This window comes from Odontesthes bonariensis, chromosome 17 (assembly GCF_027942865.1).
Source record: "Odontesthes bonariensis isolate fOdoBon6 chromosome 17, fOdoBon6.hap1, whole genome shotgun sequence".
NCBI classification, from domain to species: domain Eukaryota; kingdom Metazoa; phylum Chordata; class Actinopteri; order Atheriniformes; family Atherinopsidae; genus Odontesthes; species Odontesthes bonariensis.
Genome location: NC_134522.1, coordinates 29,220,502 through 29,240,843, shown reverse-complemented (window position 1 = coordinate 29,240,843; position 20,342 = coordinate 29,220,502). Strand labels below are relative to the sequence as shown.

General features: G+C 42.4%; 1 protein-coding gene across 2 annotated transcripts in view; it reads right to left on the bottom strand.

The window, feature by feature from the left end:
* Positions 1-20,342, bottom strand: part of npas3 (neuronal PAS domain protein 3) — a 424,371-nt gene that overhangs the window by 234,949 nt on the left and 169,080 nt on the right. For both annotated transcript variants that reach the window (XM_075448043.1, XM_075448044.1), the window contains exon 3: positions 17,206-17,450. In XM_075448043.1, coding sequence (XP_075304158.1) covers positions 17,206-17,450 — 245 coding nt within the window. The remainder of the gene's footprint in view (positions 1-17,205; positions 17,451-20,342) is intronic.

The following is a 20,342-nucleotide window of genomic DNA, read 5'->3' as shown; positions in this document are numbered from 1 at the left end:
TAGAAGGAATGCTGGACCGGTACCTGAGGCCTTTACATATTGGAAACCCCCATTAGAAAAGGCGTTTGTCAAGTCTGTGAACTGATGTCCACATTACTCCTGGTCGCATCTTTAATTCGCTGAAAATCATCAGCGTTCAATGACCCAAACGGTCCAAATTATATAGTTTCAGCGTGGACAATAGTGATGGGTCATGCGCACAAGCATCGGCTCTGAGAGCCGGCTCTTTGTAGTGAATCAGAAGAGCCGGCTCGCATCAAGTGAGAGCCGACTCCAAGTTTTTTTCCATTCGCTGCTTAGGTTTAACTTTCAGTGCTCAGTCCCAGCTCTGGTTACGACAGAGCTTTGTTATGATTGGCCAGCATGGCGACCAGCATGCGGTATTCACGTGAGAATTAAGGAGTTTGGTTCTGGTTTTGGTTCTGTTCTGTGGATTTGTTTGAATTATTTTGGTTAATTTGTCCAATAAAAAAGTTTAATTCAGGACATTTTTAATGTTAGCTTGAGTTTGGTTCTGTTCTGTGGATTTGTTTGAATTTTATTGTTAATTTGTGCAATAAAAAAGTTTAATTGAAATAAACAAATGTAAAAGTGGTTTTGTCACAGAATAAATGCAAAGAATTAGGCAATTATAAGGTCTCTGCGCCAACTACAGGAGTTACAGTTCATCATAAACTAACCTACTTAGCCTTTTCACAAAGCTAACACTCTGTGGAATGCCATTAAATAGCCAGAATAGCTGTCTAATGTGCTGCCACAAGAATGCATAGACTAAAACTTTTCCCTCCTTCCAGGCGGTTAAAATGAATGCGTGTGTAATCCACTGTGAAAGTTTTTATCCCTTGGAAACAAAACTGAACACTTGCATTAGGTCATAGGAAGGTATGTGTAAAATTGGGCTAGGACAGCATAAAGGACACACTTTCACATGTTATAGAATCATACAGTCTGCTGAGGCATCTGATCAAGTATCTCCATTATCCCTCCATTCCTTAAATAGAACCAATGTACGTTCTGTATTGAGGGCAGAGGTATGGCTACATTGTTTTCCGAAGGGGTACAAGGGGGGGAACTCAATCTGATGTTTAATCGCTAAAAATTTCAGTCAGACGACTTTTTTTTGCTTTAATCCCTGCATACGTGGTGCATACAGGGCTGCACCCCTCCCCACTTTGGACTCTCAGACCACATCTCTCTGTTCCTGTACCCAGCCTACAGACAGAGACTCAAACAGACAAACCCTGTCACCAAACAGGTTAAACTTTGGACACTAGAGAATGAGAGCACCCCGCGGGACTGTTTTGCCCAGACAGACTGGGGTGTGTTCAAAACTGAAGCCATACTGGAGGACTCTTCAAGAAAAAGGTCAGCATACAGAACTATGCAGTTTGTCACTGGGTACATCAGTACTTGTTGACAACATCGTGCCCACCATACAAGTGAATAAGTTACGCAACCAAAAGCCCTGGATCAAAAGTCAGGTACGGTGCATGCTGCGTGCTCGCTCCACTGCATTTAAATCTGGCAATGAGAGGAAGTACAAAGCTAAAAAGTATGGACTGAGGAGAGCCATCACAGCGGCCTAGAAGCAGTACAGAGAGAAGCTGGACGGCTTCTACTCTTCTGCCGACTCCTGGCAGATTTGGCAAGGCCTGCAGCAGATCACAGAATACAGGAACACCACCAGCATCATCAGATCCACAGGCAGCCTGCCTGATGACCTCATCAGCTACTACACCTGCTTCGAGACCGACATCACAGGGAGATGCCACCACACCTGGCCCACCCAACCCCCTGCCTCTCCTCCTCCAACAGTATCCTCAGTCCAGTTACTCAAAACCATGAAGAGGATCAACCCCCGCAAGGCAGCAGGGCCGAACAACATCCCTGGCAGGCCCTCACAACATATGCCAATGAACTGGGAGATGTTCTCACCTCCATCTTCAACCTCTCCCTCATTCAGAGCACCGTCCCTTCCTGCCTCAAGACCACAACCATCGTTCCCCTCCCCAAGAAAAGACCCACCCACCTGCCTGAATGTCTACAGACCAGTAGCACTCACTCCAATCATTATGAAGTGTTTTGAGAAAGTGATGCTGGCCTACATTCAGAGCACCCCCTGCAGTATGCCTACCGATCCAACAGATCCACCTTAGGCCGTTGCTGCTGCCCTCCACTACTCCCTCTCGTACCTAGAAAACAAAGACTGCTACATCAGGATGCTACTTGTTGATTACAGCTCTGCCTTCAACACTGTCATCCCCCCACAAGCTCACCCATAAACTGTCTGCTCTTGGCCTGAACCCCACCCTCTGTGACTGGCTCCTGTACTTTCTGACTTTGAGGTTGAGGAGGTAGTCGGGCGTGCAAAGGCTTCGTCGGTCCCAGGGCCAAATGGAGTCCCCTACCGGGTTTATAAAAGTGCACCTGATGTCCTAAAGTTTTTGTGGAGGCAATTAAGAATAGTTTGGGAGAAACAAGTTATTCCTAGAGCTTGGTGTAGGGCAGGAGGCGTTCTTATTCCAAAGGAGAAAGAGTCCTCGGACCTGAGTCAGTTCCGGATGATCTCTCTCCTAAATGTAGGGGGGAAGATTCTCTTTAGTTTAGTTGCACAGAGATTAGCTAGTTATTAAGAAAATAATAGCTTAATAGATACTACTGTGCAGAAGGCAGGAATACCAGGTTTCACAGGGTGTTTAAAGCACACTAGCATGATTTGGCATCAGATTGAGACAGCCAAGATTGAGAAAAAAGACTTGCATGTTATATTTCTGGATCAAGCAAATGCATTTGGTTCAGTGCCACATAGCCTTATTTGGAAAGCATTTGAGTATTTTAAAATGCCCGTAGTAGTTGTTAACTTAGTAAGAGCATATTTCCAGGATATTAGACTGTGCCTAAGTACAGCAGGTTTCATAACAGACTGACAGAGGCTAGAAATAGGCATTATGGCAGGGTGTACGATTTCTCCATAAGCATTTACAATGGCGATGGAGATAATTATTAGAGCTTCCAAGTGGGTTGTAGGGGGAGAGAGAGGCCAGGATGGCATGCGCCTGACACCAATTAGGGCATACATGGATGATATGACGTTGGTGACTACAACAGTGCCATGTATGAAGAGAATACTTGAGAGACTTAACAAAAATCCAAAGTGGGCTGGTATGAAAATCAAACCTACTAAGTATCTCAATAAGTAGAGGGAAATTAAGTGATAGCAAGTTTGTAATAGATGAAGAAAACATTCCAATAATTAGGGAAAAGGCAGTAAAGAGTTTAGGCAGGTGGTACCAGGCAGACATGAATGATGGAGAGTGGGCAGTGCAGTTTCGGAAAGATGTTGCTGAGGGACTGGATAGAATAGATAAATCAGAGCTTCCAGGAAAGTTGAAGCAGTGGTGTCTGAAGTTTGGATTGTTTCCTAGGTTGATGTGGCCACTGTCTGTGTATGAGATTCCATTATCTGTTGCAGAAAAAAATGGAAAGATTAGTTAGTTTTGGGGCTTGGCCCAGGCAAACCAGTGTGGAGTAGAAAAGGTCCCATGAAGAAGAGAAAGCTAGTTGTTGAGCAGGTTCGTAGACAGGAGGAAATGTTAAGAGGTACAAAGGCAGGGACGGTGGTTGAATGGGTAAATGGAGACCTGCTACGTTCATTGTGTTCAGGTACTGCAACTCTAAGGCATATTTTGTCGGGTTGTAAGGTTAGTCTGTCACAAGGCCGGTATACATGGCGACATGACCAAGTATTAAGAAGCCTAGCTGCAGGTGTTGAAGATAAACGAAGGCAGGTAAACTTAGGAGGGTCTAAGGTGAAGAGAGTTGCAATTCAGTTTGTTCAAGAGGGGGAGGAAGTTAATATAATGATAAGGAGGCACAGCAGCTTGGAGGATGCTTGTGATTGGGAGATTCAGGTAGATTTAGGAAATAAGCTTGATGTTCCCCAGGAGATAGCCTCTACAAATCTAAGACCTGATATAGTCTTGTGGTCTAGGAGTAGAATGAGAGTCTATTTCATGGAGCTGACTGTTCCTTGGGAGGAATTAGTAGCAGAAGCATATGAAAGAAAAAAGCTTAGGTATGTGGAGTTGAGGATGGAAGGTTAGAATCTGTCCAGTGGAAGTAGGGTGTAGAGGATTTGTTGCAAAGTCTGTTGTCTCATTGTTGAGGGAGCTGGGTGTAAGTGGACAGAGTGTGAGGAAAATAGTGAAGGAAGTGTCAGATGAGGCAGTAAAGTCCAGTCAGTGGATTTGGATAAGAAAAAGCAATAGCAGCTTGGGGCCCAGCAGGGGGAGCACTTAGGGTAAACAGACCTTTGGAAAAAGCAAAGAAGAAGTTCAAGATATTTAAGGGTGTGGCCCATGTGAGCTTTTTGAAACCAGGCGGCCATTTTGGGTGAGTTGGCTTTGAGTGAGTTGTATGGCTTTGTTTTTGCTGGCATTTTTAGTGATTATAGGACTGTTGAGGTGAGTTTGTCTGCTGAATCTGCCAGTGTGTTTTGTCCTGCCTCCACCTCTGGCACCCTCTATATTTTCATTACCCCCTACCCGAACCAAGGTTTGAATCCCATTCCTACTTACCTCTTCTATTTCTACCCCCTACCCAAACCAGGGTTTGCATCCCCACCCCACTGTGACTGGTGTGCAGTTGGTGAGAGGCTGAGGTAGCTTGTGGCTGTGAAAAAAAAAAAGATGGTTGTTGTGATGTGAGGAGCAGTGTTGGCTGGCATTAGGGGGGTGACTCTGGGATCCCAGTGGTCATTGTCTAGCCTCCTGGAGGTGTCGTGGGCCCAATTAGACAAAACACTGATGAAAGGGGGTTCCCACCTGATGACCCCAATGACATGTTGGTCAGTATAGGTAATTATTCACTGAGTCTGGTCCATTTTTTCTTTAGCACAAGTTTCTTGTTTTTACCTTAAAGGAGACATATTTTACCTATTTAAACAATTTAGAATTGGTCTATGTGCTATAAAAAACATGTTCATGAAGTTCTTTGCACAAAATCACTCACATAAAGAATTTCACCAGCTCTATTCTTGCCAGTTTCAGTCTCTCCCAAATTGAGCCGTTTAAAGGGCTCTGTCACTTTTATGCAAATAAGCTGTTGCTGGCCCCGCCCCGCCCCGCTCATGAGAAGCCTCTGGCTGCATGTACTGTTTACCCTTTTGTTTTGAGGGTCCAAAAGGTACATATATGTACTCAAGTGGTAAAAGGTACATATATGTACCTTTTTTTCTACATGCTGGGGTACAATAGACAGTCTGTGTTAGGCTACTTCAGTATAAGGGTACAAAATTATACCTTCTGAGGGTACTGCCCCAGTGACAAGCCATCATACCCCTAAATGTACAATTCTGTACAATTCTGTACTTTATTTATTTATTTTAATGTTTATTTAACAGGGACAGTGCACAACATACAATTGAGCCAGATTATAGCCACAAGGCTTATTTTCATCTGTAGTCCCTGAGAGTGAGTATTTTCTGAGAGTGTATATTTAAACTATTTTCTTTTAATTCTTAGATTGTTTTTAAAGTGTTTATAATTGTATAAACACTTTTATTGCTTTATTATGTCTGCTACTGGATGCTTGAATTTCCTTCGGGATCAATAAAGTATCTATCTATCTATCTATCTATCTATCTATTCCCTATGAATTAAGGGTTAATTTGTTTTCAGTGCAGAGCTTCTGCAGTCTCCAGCCTGACTCACCTGTGGTGCGTTTCTGGAGACCCAGGTGTCAGCAGCTTCAGTCTCTGCCGGTGATATCTCCCGGTGCTTTTCACAGCCATGAACAGGGAGCGCTCCTCCGTGCCGGGCCGCTCTCCTCTCCCGGGCCAGCCGCCTGAAATAAGTTGGGAAAACATCTCCCTGGAGCTCCCTGCAGCCGGCAGCTCCTTCTGGTGTCCGCCAGTGAGGACAGCCTCCCGGCCGCCAGCAGACAGGTGACCGCGGCGGCAGCAGCGCGAGGTCCCGCCGAGCTGAAGGCGAGCCTCGGTCCCCCGGCAGGCTTCCACATGTTTTCTCAACAGCGGGACCTCGCGCTGCTGTCGCCGCGGTCACCTGTCTGCTGGTGGCCGGGAGAGGCTCGTCCTCACTGGCGGACACCAGAAGGAGCTGCCAGCTGCAGGGGGCTCCAGGGAGATGTTTTCCCAACTTATTTCAGGCGGCTGGCCCGGCAGAGGAGAGCCGTGAGCGCGGAGGAGCGCTCCCCCCTCGGCCCCCGGTGGAGCAGCTCACACAGGCTGACCTGTTCGTGGCTGTGAAAACCATCACCGGCAGAGACAGTAGCTGCTGCTAGACACCTGAGTCTCCAGAAACGCACCACAGGTGCAGCCAACAACACAACACTTCATGTGTGATTTTCCTTTCGTAGCCATGTATGCGCGATGCTCGATACACGATGGCGGATCTTCAACTAATGTAGAGGGTGGGGAGTGGGTGGGGACTCGACAGGTAAATGCAAATTCCCTTATTGTGACGTCACAATAAGGGAGCCATACAAATGGCTCACAGCAGCATTTTTTTCTTGACACCAAAGTCTTTCTACTGACCTACAGAAAATGGATAGATGGGGTTTTTTTCGCGCTTGGAGTGTTTAAAGGAACAGTAGAGACCCAAATATGAACACAAAGACCCGCAAAAAGTGAGTTTTGCATAATATGTCCCCTTTAAATCCACCTATTTGTATCCACCATGCTGGACTGATTAAGCGAGCTTCACATGAAATGTTCCGTTACCAGACATACTAAGGAGCATGCAATTTACATTTACCACCAGCCTCAGAGGATATAAGATCACAGTGGATGAACTATATTTCATGGAGAAATGCCTTCAGGTGGTACCCAAAGAGCACGACTGTGTGGATGAAAAGATGATTCAGGTGATGTGATGAAGCTCGCCTCCACGCTTCCAGAGGGTCAAAACTACAAGATCTACACAGACAACTACTTCAACTGTGTCCCATTGGTAGTCAAGCTCCTTGAGCGTGGAATCCATTATGTGACAACAGCGAGGCAGATATGCCTACCCAACTGCAACCTTAAAGATGAGAAGAGCTTGAAGAAAAAGGGGAGATGAAGCTTTGATGTCCGAGTGGAGGAGAACCACAACATCTGCGCAGTCAAATGGTATGACAACAGAGCGGTCACACTTGTGTCATTCTTTGCTGGACCAGAACCTGTAGAGAAGATTCAGCGCTTGGACAAAGCCACCAAAACCATCATTGATGTTGAAGGGCCTTACATTATTGGTACCTACAACTAACACATGGGAGGTGTGGATTTGTTGGACTCATTTGCTGCCAAGTGCAAGTTCCCCATGAAATCCCATCGCTGGTACATGTACATCTTCTGGCACATCATCATCCTTGATTAATGCCTGGCTCCTCTACAAGCGGGACTGTAAAGCTCTGAAGATGACCAAGAGATACTGAACAGAAGACAGTTTCAGGCACAACTGCAATAGATAAATGTGGTCAAATGGTATCAACACGCCAGATGATCACAAGTGAAGAGGTTGAACAAGCAGAAGGTAGATGTTCAAGACAACTACAAATATTTTGTGGTCCCGAAGGCAAATTGCCACCATGAAGCAACCGCAAGGACGTCAGCCATAACCAAGCCATACAAGCCATACAAAGCCATACAAAGAGTAAGGCAGGTCCTTACAAGTCAGCACATAAGTCACAATGTCAGAACTATCAAAATGTTTGTCTTGATCATATCTCGCTGGCATGATAACCTGGCCAAAGGACGACATAGAAGCCATTGATATCAGGACAAGTGGTGAGTATTATTTCAGATGTACTTTATTTTTTCATGAATAGGATAATTAATGATATGGCTGTGAATTCCCATAATCTGAAAACTAGTTTCCCTTCAAGTGCAGTGAACAATTTGTGTCTTATATCAAAAGATTCAACTTTAAAATATATGTTAATTAGGTTCAGCAAGGGGTGAGGAGTGCCGTAGACTTAGTTGTATGTTTTGCATTCTTGGTGTGTGTTTAGGCAACCAAGACAACAGGTATTGGTTTGCTTTTCTAAGTCTTTCAGAGCTTACAAAGCCCTTAATCCATGTTTCATCATTTACCATATCTCTGTCTCAATTTGAAAAGAGCCCAGTACTGCTCTTTCAGAGTCTTTCAGAGTTTACAGAGCCCTTAATCCATGTTTCATCATTTACCATATCTCTGTCTCAATTTGAAAAGAGCCCAGTACTGCTCTTCCAGAGTTTTTCAGAGTTTACAGAGCCGTTAATCCATGTTTCATCATATACCATATCTCTGTCTCAATTTGAAAAGAGCCCAGTACTGCTCTCTGTGACAGCACTGAATCACTGTCAGATTGCAGCATACAGGCTTGGTTGGGGAAGTCGGAGGAATCTGATAAGAAAGCAGAGTTTATCTAGGTGTGGGGTCACCGTGTTCCCTGAGTAAAATGGAAGAAGCCATTAGCCAAGCCAGCAGGCTGCATCATAATAATTTCAGCTGGTACGAAGAGACGAGATGGATCATAACAAGACAAGACTCCTGCAGCTTTCTCTCAGACTCTCTGCCTCTGTTCCTCAGTCTCACTGATGGCCTCTGTCTCCCTAATTGATTGGCATCTTTATTTTTCTATCATTCTCCTTTGTCTTGTCTTTATCCCTCTCATTTTTCTATGCAGCCCTTCTTCTGATGCTTTTTTATCCCCTTTCTCAGCACTAACAGTCTCACTAAGCAGGAGGTTTTGTATTGTACTTTTGTTCAGTATAGTTGTATGTAATGCTAAGTGGATAGTAAACATAACCAAAACACACTTTTAAAATCATTAGCTGTCAACTAATATTTAAAATCATAGACAATGCCTTGGAACATCTCTCACAGAGGTGTCTCAATCAATTGCTGTAAAGCATTTCTTTGGTCCTTCACGATCATTTTAGCTTTACACTCGTTCTGTGTGTGATTGTCAACATGACAAAGATTAGGATATAATTTGACTTTACACCTCTACATTCTCAACCTGGACAGGAGAGAATAACTGCCCATTAACCACTACAATGGTGTACCTTTTTGCAGTGGTCTGTTGGAGCAGTAGCATTGTAAGATTGGACAAACTTAAATGCTCTTACACCCCCTCCGTGAAATTGCTCTGGATTGAGTTGCTACATCTATTTGTAAATCAACTACCTACTAGTGATTTGTTGAATTGCCTAGAGCAGAGATACTCATTGCGCGGCTCGCGAGCCACATGCGGCTCCTCAAGCTTTAATTGGTGGCTCGCACTCGCATAGTAGCTTATAACAATATGGTAACAATAACAATACATTTTTTCAAATAACATACAGCAAATACTGCACAGTATTAAGTATTTGTATTAAGTTTATATTTTTTGTAGTATTAAGTATTTTTATTAAGTATTAATTAAGGCTTAATGGTGTTTCCTAAAGGGGGCACACTGTTAAATCTGGCAACGCAGTCCGCTTAAACCACCGTCACACTTGACCGCAGTGCACGCTAGCTCCTTTAGCCAGCGCGAGATGCAGGTACAATGGATCGGTTTTTAATTAAAAAAGGGAAAAAAACAGCACAAAAACCATGCTCATCTTGAATGTGTCACAATGATTACAACAACAAACTACAAATACAAAATAAAGAAAGTCAAGGACATGCATGCCAGCTTCCGCTTATCCCAGTATTAAGGTAAATATGGTCTTAATTGAAAATGTATTGGTTGTGTTATTTCTTTTTTTGTGGGATGTTTTATATGATGGTTATATGCATATTTGCAAAAGAGGACTTAGTATGTTGTCGTAAAAGCGGCTCTTCTCTTGATTTTGCTCTGCCAATGTGGCTCTTGTGAAAATAATAGTGAGTATCACTGGCCTAGAGTCACACAAAGCTAGATTTTTTGCAAGTCACTACATTCAAAATCTTACCACTGTATTATCTGGCTTATAACTGCTATAGTTACCTCCTGCTGTGCATGATGAAATATCACAACTTCAGAAAGCATATGACTTTCCGTATTTCCCTCTATGTCTGCACTCTATCTCTGTACTGTCACCTAGGGCTGTAGCGATACACTAATCTTACAATACGATACACGATATTCAGCCAACGATACAATTCGATACGATTCGATACACTTACATCATTTTCTGGGGGGAAAAAAGGGACAGTGTGATTTGACATGAATCGTCGCTGATTGGACTGGTGGTCCAACCTTTGAACCGGAAGGACAACACAGCTAGACAAACAGAAACAAACGAACATGTCACAAACGTGAGAGCTATGCACTTTATACAACATTTTTATGAACTAATTTATCACTGTTTTGTATAATGTGACCCTCTGGCATTGTATCGTATTACCTTAATGTTCTGTGTTTTCACTAATTGTAACGTCTGACTTTTCAATAAAGTTTGCTTTAAAATTTAAAAAAAAAAAATTAAATTAAAAAATTTAAAAAAATCAATACTCACGGCTGAAAAATCGATACTTTATCGGGAAACGAAATATCGATATATATCGCAGTATCGATAAAATTGCTCAGCCCTACTGTCACCCCTGTCACCTCTGACAGAGTCTGACAAGTGGTTTCCTTCTATGTAGCTCATTGTAAGCTTTGATGTTAGCTGTAATGTTATATCCTCATTTGTAAGTTGCTTTGGATAAAAGCGTCTGCTAAATGCATAAACATAAGGTGATATTATTTTTATTATAGTTATTCTTTATGAAATTTTGTGCTCAGGTATGAAAAAAAGCCATGTTTATTTAAATAATCAAGAAGTAACATAGTTCTACAGAGTGTAAAGTACTTTATACGCACAGCTCATGTGTTTATTTGTATGTATAAAGTATGTTCCAAATATGTTTGTGTTTTTTTTGTCTATAACAGTGTATGTGCGCTTTGTGTGGAAGAGAGTGAGTGTGCCTGTGTATGTAGATTTTAGACTGGCTCGTCAAATGCAGTATTTTGGTGTCTGCTAGTCTCTGCATGCATAATGAATCGCCAGGTGTCTTAGGGGGTTACACACATGCACATACACACCAATGCAACGGACTGTCAGATAGGCAGAAGCTAAAACCTTATCACACACACTTTTGAACAAACATACTGTATGCATACGTGCAACCACAAACATAGCCATAAATTCACACAAAAACACATTGACTAAAATTCAGTCAGTTTCAAATGGTGAGTCGTCAATAGTATTGATAGTCAAACAAACATGCACTCATACAAACATGCACACACATAAATCCTGGGTGTCAGGATGTTTCAAAGGTCACAGTTGTTTATGTGAAGTCCTGCAGCAGATGTGGAGATTCTCTGACAGGTTGTCAAAAACAGCTAAACTAAACTATAAGACTAACTGATGGTTCAATTGCTCCAAAGGTCAATATGGGTTGTTGGTGGGGAGATAAGGTTAGAAGATAATAAGAAGAGAAAGCGGGGGAGTGGGACAAGAGGATAAACACCTTTAAACAAAGGAGGTGGCCTCAGATATCCCCTACCTGAGACTTAGAATGCAGCTACAACTCTCCTCCCCAAGGGGTTTCACATCCATTCTCAACTTAAATCTTGTGACCAACAGTTTGGAAAACAACTCACAATGACCTAAACGACCCACAATATGGGCAGTGGGTCGCTTAGAATAGATAACCTAAATAGGACTTTTCACACATGCCTTTCAACCGAGTACCAATGAGTCTTCGTTTTGTCCAAGCGGCTCGCCTCAGCCAATTCGTGCTCCTGTTCCTGAAGGGGCCTCATCCCAGTTGAGCTTGGTCCCTGCCTTCTCAGGGGTTCTGCTCCGCCTGACGTTTGACCGCCCGCCAGAGAGGCTCATAATCTGCCTGACGTCTGGCCGTCCACTACAGAAGTCATGGCTCCAATGTCTCTTCTTGTCTGGCTGTCAGCCAGAGAGGTCAAGGTTCCCACGTCTCTTTTTGTCTGGCCGTCTGCCAGAGAGGTCTTGGCGTCCTCGTTGCTGCCAGCCCACTCTCCAGACGGGTGGACTTTATGGACTTTTCCTGTTTGCCCCCCTTTGTTTATGCTTTCTTGGACCTGTAATGGCCGTATTTCAGTTAGGGACTTTTCTGTTCGACTCTTGGTTTTTGTTTTTTTGAGACTTGCAGGAACCTCTCTACTCAGCTTTAAGACAATATGGGCAGATAAAGACTGCAGACAAAGAGGTTTTAGTGAAAGAGAAGAAATTACAGTGTTTAGCGGAAGGTGGTGTGCTCATGAAAAAATCTTTACTAATCAAAATATCAGTGTTCGTGTGCAGGGTCTCTCCACCAGCTAGTTGGAATTGAATGAGCTTTTTGGATGAGAGGTGAAACATCTTCAAGGACCAAGAATGTTTCCTTTAGTTAAGATCTTACGATTACCATGACCTGGATTATTGAGAATCTACACCAACACAACACAACAAACATAACAAAATAAAATTAAGAGTAGAAAAGGAAAGGATTGACAGAACAGGGAAATGAGAAGGACGTTAGGGGAAAGATTAATGGCAGACCTTAAGAGAGACAAGAGCAGCAGAAAACGGAGGGAATCTGATAGGACTGCTTGACAAAATGAACAAATGTGACTAGCTTAGAGGAAGGACAAGAAAGAGAACAGGAAGAAAAGAGACACAATAAAAAAAAAGAAGATGCAAGCAAAAAATAATGATGGAAGAGGTGTGAAGAGGAAAGAGCCAACAACTGAAAATATTTTCAAAGAGTATAAAGTCATCAGAAGCAGTACAAAACACACACACCCATTTTCATTATCTATACAAGGGCTGGCGATATGGGGAAAAAGTCACATCACGATATATATTTTTTCATATCAGTCGATACCGATATACATCACAACAAAAACAAATCACTATTTTGTGAATTTTAATGTTCCCTGTTACTCTTAATTGAGATTTGAAGATATCAGGAGGTACATTTTTAATTAAATATTCATTTTATGTCAAAGTTGAACATGACATGTAACACTATACAACTATTTCAGTTAAATACAAAACAGGTATTTTAAATTAAAATCCTATATCTGACTGCAGCTGTTTGCTCTCCAGCAGCGGTTGTCTCTCTTGCTGTTCGGGAGCTTCTCCCGACGTCTCAGCTGATGTAGACATCCCTCACAAATGAAGTAAGTGAGTTACTTGTGTAAGAAACACACAGGAAACATGTTGCTCTGAACTCGGTGCGCTGCACTCGCTCGCTTGCTTCAGTGAGGAGTTGCCGCTCTCTTTATTAAACATTGACCGGGAACACAACTACAATGCATATGTGCGTGTAAAGATTGTCTATAGTGAGAGATATCGCACTCTAACATCAACTAATCAAAAAAAGTTTGCATTCTCTGTGCTCAAACGGGTGGCGCTGCTTCAGGTGATGAAAAAGATTAGTGGTATTCCCCGTCTTTGTCAGAACATGTGCTCAACATGACACACTACGCTGTTTCGTGTCGTACTCCCTGCTCACGGCTTAGTAGGCTGAGTTATGTGAGGATTTTATGCAAACCCAGGTATGTGGGAGGAGATTCCGGTCATCACCGACCTGCGTCTCCGTGTTCAACGCTGCACGGTCCAGGCCACGGGAAAGGCGCTGGGGAATATGGTTCTGCGTTTCCTTTTTTATCGACAATTTCGTCGGATTCAGGTGTGGATATGTCGTCGCCTTCGTACTCTGCATTAATCTCGCCTTCTTCGACCCCAGTTTCACTCATTTTCTCCTCCTTTTTGCAACTTTTTTTTTTTCTTTCTCTTCTCCCTCTCAGTCTATCTCTGCAACTGCAGCCAACAGGGAAGTGGGCGTGTCCTACCTGCAGATGGCAGACGCTGATGCTGTTGCTATTTACTTTTGCCATGTGATAGCCTATCGAATATAGGTCACGAGCAGATTATCGAGATCGATCAAAATTTTATCGCGATCCCAATTAGAGATCGAATTATCGCCCAGCCCTACAACTAAGCCAAAAGATATTGCAAAAATATGGATTTGGAAATATGTATTCGATAGTTCAAGGCCAGTTAAATTTATGTACATACAGCTTACATATTTGAAAGATATAGCAGATCTGGGGCCTCATGTACAAAGTATGTACGCACAAAATAGTGGCGTACGCACTTTTTCATGTCAACGATCAGATGTATCAAGAATGAAAAGACCGTGGAAATGTGCGGAGCCTCACGCCAACTTCAGGGCTGACATACACACGTTTCTGCAGCTGTTGATTCTTTGGCAACACCTAAGGTGATGTTGGGAAACTGTTATAAAAAATAAATGTGAAAACAATTAGTCCTCAGACAGTGATATGCACATTTGAGATACATGAACAATTAATACTGACAAACAATTTACACACCCATGTTTCTGCAATTACATGAGTGGATATAAAAGCAGCGCAAAGTGATGCAATCCATCCCATTAAAAACAATGGCTGCTTTAGCAGTATTAGAAGACTTTGCAAATGGTGCAATTCGAAGAGAGCGTGTGTTCACTACAACAGAGAGGATTTGCTGGCACATGATGGCAACTGACTCATTAGCCGTTTTGAGGGAAATCCTCCTGGAACTGTGCGCAAAGCTGCGGCTGGCGTTGGAGCGCAACACAGCAAGGAGCCATGCGCTGCCTGTACCCACAGGTGATGTGCACACTGGGGTTCCAACCGGAACATTCCAGGGGCAGCTGGCCAACCGATTGGGACTGTGCCAGCCGAGCCATGCCAGCCGTGTGGGACAGAATTATCCGCATCTCAGCCACGTATATCAAATTCCCAACAGGCCAACATTAAAGCTCAATTTGAAGCGAGAGCCGATTTTGTAATCGGAGCTATCGACTGCGCACATATTGCTATAAAATTGCAATCACATGATGAATTTGTATGTTAACAGGAAACATTTTCATTCGATCGATGTACAGATCATATGTGATGCGTAAATGCAATTAACCAACATTGTGGCGAGGTGGCCTGGTTCAACGCACGATTCATACATTCTGAGTAACAGCATCGTTGGGAACAGACTTACAAGGTGGCACTGTGCGTGATAGTTGGCTTCTTGGTGAGTAACTTTATTGTAATTGAGTAATTGACCTAATATCATTTCCCGTGACGTGCATTGAGTATGTGCACCCCCAATTTCTATCCCGTCTTCACAGCATCAGTCGGTGGTTAAAGTTAGTTTCTTGCTGTTTTTTGATGGTTAAACTTCAGTTGAAGATCTTTCTAACAAGCCCCTGATCGTCTCTGTGGGCATATATTAATAACCCCGTGCGTAAAGTGTGAAATGTCTTAATCAGCCTCGACTTTTCCCCGGCGCACTTCTGCACGTTACTGTATGAACACGTTGTTGTGAGTTACACAAAAACATCGGTATTTAGCTTGGGGGTAATCAGAGTCCCCCACATGAGCTCCCACCACCCCAGAGAGAACAGTGTCACCCATAGTTGCACCGACTCTCTGTACAGAGTCGGTCACCCCCCCACCCGACTGTTTTGGCCACACTGCGGCGGTGGGCAGCCAGTCTCCGCTTCACATCCACCTTAATGTCGGATCACTTCTTCTTCACCTCTGCTTGTGTGGCTTCTCTGACCCCACAGCATTGACAACCTCGCACACGCTCTCCCACCCACTCATCTTACTGTGTGTCATCCCACTCAGGACAGCGTGCCAAAGAACACATTTTTGCGGGCCTCCACTTCAGAAAGTAGCACCGACATCGCGCCTTCCGTGAAGTAAACATTTTTTCCCGTCTTACTCATTCTTTTTTTTTTATTTTCTGACCGTACAAAGAGGGGAATCGCAGGTGCAGGGCTCATTTAAATATGATTTGCATAGTTAAGTAGGGGTGCTCCAACATGTGCGCTCAATTCTACATTGATTGGAATGTACAAACGAAATGTGCTTGTATTGTTGCGTGCGCACAGATTCATACATCCGGATATTTTTGTACGTTGGAGGGCATTTGGGTTTGAGCGTACGCCATGTTTCGGTAGGAAATCCACGCAAGTCTTTGTACATGAGGCCCCTGGTCATTCAGAAACAGAGCCAGTTACATTCTGATTAAGGCTGTGCTGTTAGTTTGCACACAAACCCATACAATTTGCAATATTGAATCCAATAATAAGATAACAAGTCTGTCAAGACACAAGATCAGAGTATCTAATTTTAAGATCAACATTTTGTCATTAAGGGTTTGCTCAGATGCAGTGTTTTAACCGGATGTAAAATGTGACTTAATCTACCTCAATCGTGCATACACACAAATGTGTTGCAGAAAATTTATAACATACAAGAATCCAACACACACACACAAACTCAAATTTACATGTAGTGTATGCTTTTCTGCTCCATTCATTAAAATGGATGTGTTTCTTCAAAGTACTGATGACAATGATACCATCTGGTCCAAAGGGGGAAAGCAAGTGCCCACACGCATTAGATGTGCACATGTCTAGAAATGCCCATACATATCTATCACACACACACACACACACACACACACACACACACACACACACACACACACACACATATATATAATGCTTTCATCTTTTGGACATTCCTACAAGCCTTTTAAAATCAAATACCCCTCTTCTCCTCTTAGTGTGTCACAACAAGAGTCAATTTCAAAGGCAAGTTCCACTCAAATTCATAAGAGCTATGTATACCCTGATACTACAGGCAGAAATTCATCAGAGCTTAATATTCCCTTTGCAAAAAATCACTTAGGGCTTAAGCTAGATGCCCTTCTTTCATTTCAATGTTGTTTGATAGCAGTTTAAAGGACCACAGAGTGACTTCAGTGCCGTGTGCAGGAATACTGTATTGTCTCTGTTTCCATGTTTAGATTCATTAGAAAGAAAAGATTTGTTTAAAGACACGAGCACAAGCTTTTATGGAAGTAAAATGAGAACCTGAGCTGGATGGTTAGTTAGTTGGTTTGGTTTACAGTAACAGTAACTTGGCTTGAAATGACATTTGTTGTGATTTGGCGCTATATAACTGAGTTAAATTGAATTGGCTGAAAAAGAATAAAATCTAGTAATCTGGGTTGGAAATCATGAAAACAGTAACCTGCTTCCAAAATAATTCCATTCAGTAAATACTATTGTGTTTTTTAATTGATTATTTTACTTTGGTTAATACTTTTTACATTATTTTGCTTTCCTGACTGGGAATAAACAGATACAGTGCTTTTCACATCCATCCTACCTTTGACTGAGGTGTTGGGTGGAGGTCCCTCAATGCGCAAGTTCCAAGGTGGGTCTCCCTGGTTTGCAAAGTCCCTCATCTTCAAGTAGCTGATGGTAAGTCGAATAATAGAAGCCTTGTCCAATTGGCTCGTGATGGCACCTGGCAGTGGCAGCATCTTGGCTAGTTCATAAAATTCAAAGTTCTCTTTCCCCCGCCGTGACCTTGCTGCATCCCGTGACTTCTCCTTCCTCAGAGCCTGCAGCCTGAATGTACAGTAAAGCCCAAAGAGACGTTAGAAGGATGTTATGAAAGTCACGTGCCAAAAAAGATTCACTGTGGATGTCCGTGACGCATGAAACTAAACAACAACATACGGAAAAAGCACCATTAATTCCAGTCTTGAAGCACTACGATAAGTGCTTTCCAAAAATATTCCAGAAGAACATTACAAATAACATGATATACAATAATAATCTCATCTAGTTTTCTATTTTCATTTAATATTTTATTTACTATCATTATCATGTTTACATTTGAATCTGTACATTTGTTAAGTGAGAACCAAGCAATTAATAAAGTATGTCTAAATCTTAATTTGAAAAGAGGAAAAATATATACAAACACATATACATTAGAGAAGTTCTTCAGAAACTTAAGTTTCAACACGGGCAGCTCTGAACGAACAGTGCAATAGTACAAGTTCATTCATTCATTCGTCTTACAGTATTGGTGAAATAAAGACAGATAATGCCTTATTTAGAGGCTGTATTGTCTATGCCCTGTTCCATCCCGTTATATGGATATACGCGGATCTCGAAGTAATCTAAATATCTTCCGAATGAACGCCGACTTTCACCAAACTGTTCTCGGTGAGTAGATGAATGTATTTTATGCCAGAAATAAGGTCCAGGTTTAAAAAAAAACAACTTCTCCTTTAACCTAAGATACACAATAAAAATCAATCCATGAACCAGTCTAAGTTTCTGAAGAACTTAATAGCTCATCCTATTTCACATGAAGGCTTACTTTCTTTGATGTATACAGCAAATAGTGAAACTATAGACACGGTGAAACCAAAAGATCCTGCAACGTGGTTCAAAAACAATCTTTTGTCAATGAATTTGAATGAAACATATTAAAAATGTTAAGAAAAAAAAAGATTTTAAAAGTTTGAGGCAGTGTGGATGAGAAAGAACTGAGAAAAAATTAAATTACAATTCTGTTACAACTAGGTAAATTCTACACGTGTCATCCAGTGGCGGCTGCTGACTTTTAAAACAGGGGAAGCCCATATTACGCGTTAAGGGTTGTAGTGGCTCGTGCCATCCCAAAGCAGAAGATAGCAAAGTTAAAAAGAATTAGTTCTAACATAGCTGTGTCTAGTGTGACAAGTATGCCCAGCAAATACACAGAAAGAAGGTATAGACTTTGAAAATTCACACAGCAAGGCCAAAATCAAGCATGATGGAATCTAAGGCCTGTAAATGGCTGGATCTGTGGCTGGATCAGAATCTGTGGAGCATTTTACCCTGTCATAATGAATACTTAGAGTTTGATGGTGGTGGTAAGTATTCTTAAAAAAGGTAACATTTGTGAATGGGCAGCATGAATTCTGGAAAGAAACAACTAAAAGTATGAGTGAAACTCCGACAGCACTTTCACAGACAACCAGTCTCTTTCGTATCCGCTTTGGGACTGAAGTTCCAGCGTGCTTCTTCCCGCTTAAAAATGTGGCTGCCACAACATCTCTCATGATGGACAAACACTAACTCCAATCATCACGACACAGCCCCTCATATTGACACGTCTAATCTACCCCCAGAGAAGCGGGGCAGCCTCGGAAGTGATGAGTTTTTGTCGATTTAGCCAATGATGAGCTAGAATTGTAGAAAAAAACTTGACTCTCCCGCCCCCTCCTGAAGCCGGGCAGCCCTCGGCTCGGAAGCCTGGCTGTTAGTGGCGGCTTCATAACATGATTTCCTCAGTGAACGGCGGTGATTTCAGAACAAATCACTTCATTAAGCTACAGGAAAACATGTTGTAGTTGTGAAAGTAAATGTAGTATTGGGCATATCTTGTGTTTTGTGAATAACTGTTTTATCGTCAATTTAACATTGAAGATGTAGCAATTTCGCCAGAGAATGGGAGAGGCTGTCCGGCTTCCCGTGGTGTCATCTAACTTGAATGACTACATAGGTTGCTTTTCCTTACTTTCAGAAACAATCCGGAGGAGATATGCTACCAATAAACCGTTATGAATCACTGCAGATTTGTATTGTGACACGATGATACAGCAAAGGTCTGGTTATATACAAAAACAACTTAGTTAAGATTTCTGTTCAACAGAGAGTGTGTTATGGTTTTAGAAGAAATATGTTTATTAATTTCTGTCATAATAAAAACTATGCAGTTATGGTATTGAAAGGGTCGGTGTCAAAGGAAATAACATTTAGTTTGGAACTGGAAACCAACAGTTATGTCCTGTGTTAATTGACAACACTGTATTGATTGTTTAAGTTCTAATAACTATGGGCAGTTATTTGACAATGAATATATGCAGTCCCGGCGGGCATTCGGGGCCCGTGCCCGCCCATGGAGTCAGCTGTGCCCACCCTGTCTAAAAGCAAAGTTTTCTGTTTATATTTCATTTATTTTCGTCGGAGCAGCCATCTTCTATTAAACCTATCTATCTTGATTTGTCAATCAAACATAATGTAATGAGTGCTTTAGTAAGAGAGCGTATAGTGGATTTCAAGAAATCTTTCTACACATTAAAAGCAGACGGAACCAGAGACCCAACAAGGATAGAAAATATCTCCGTTGTTCTCCGCTTTCTGAATGAACTGTGTGAACCAACTGAGCGCCTCCTAACAATAGCCACTGCTGACTAGGTGCAGTTACATTGACCGACACCACTATAGGAGAACTGACCATGTTTGGCCTGAGCCCTGAGAAAATCATCAGTCAGGTGTATGATGGTGCCTCCCTCGTGTTGGGTAAACATGGAGGGGTACAGAAGCTGCTTCAGCAAAAACTGGACAGAGAGATCCCATATGTCCACTGTTATAACCATCAGCTGCATTTGGCGGTCATCCATGCCCTGGCAGTTGAAAAGGCTGTTATGGACTTCTTCAGTTTATGTTACATGGTGTACA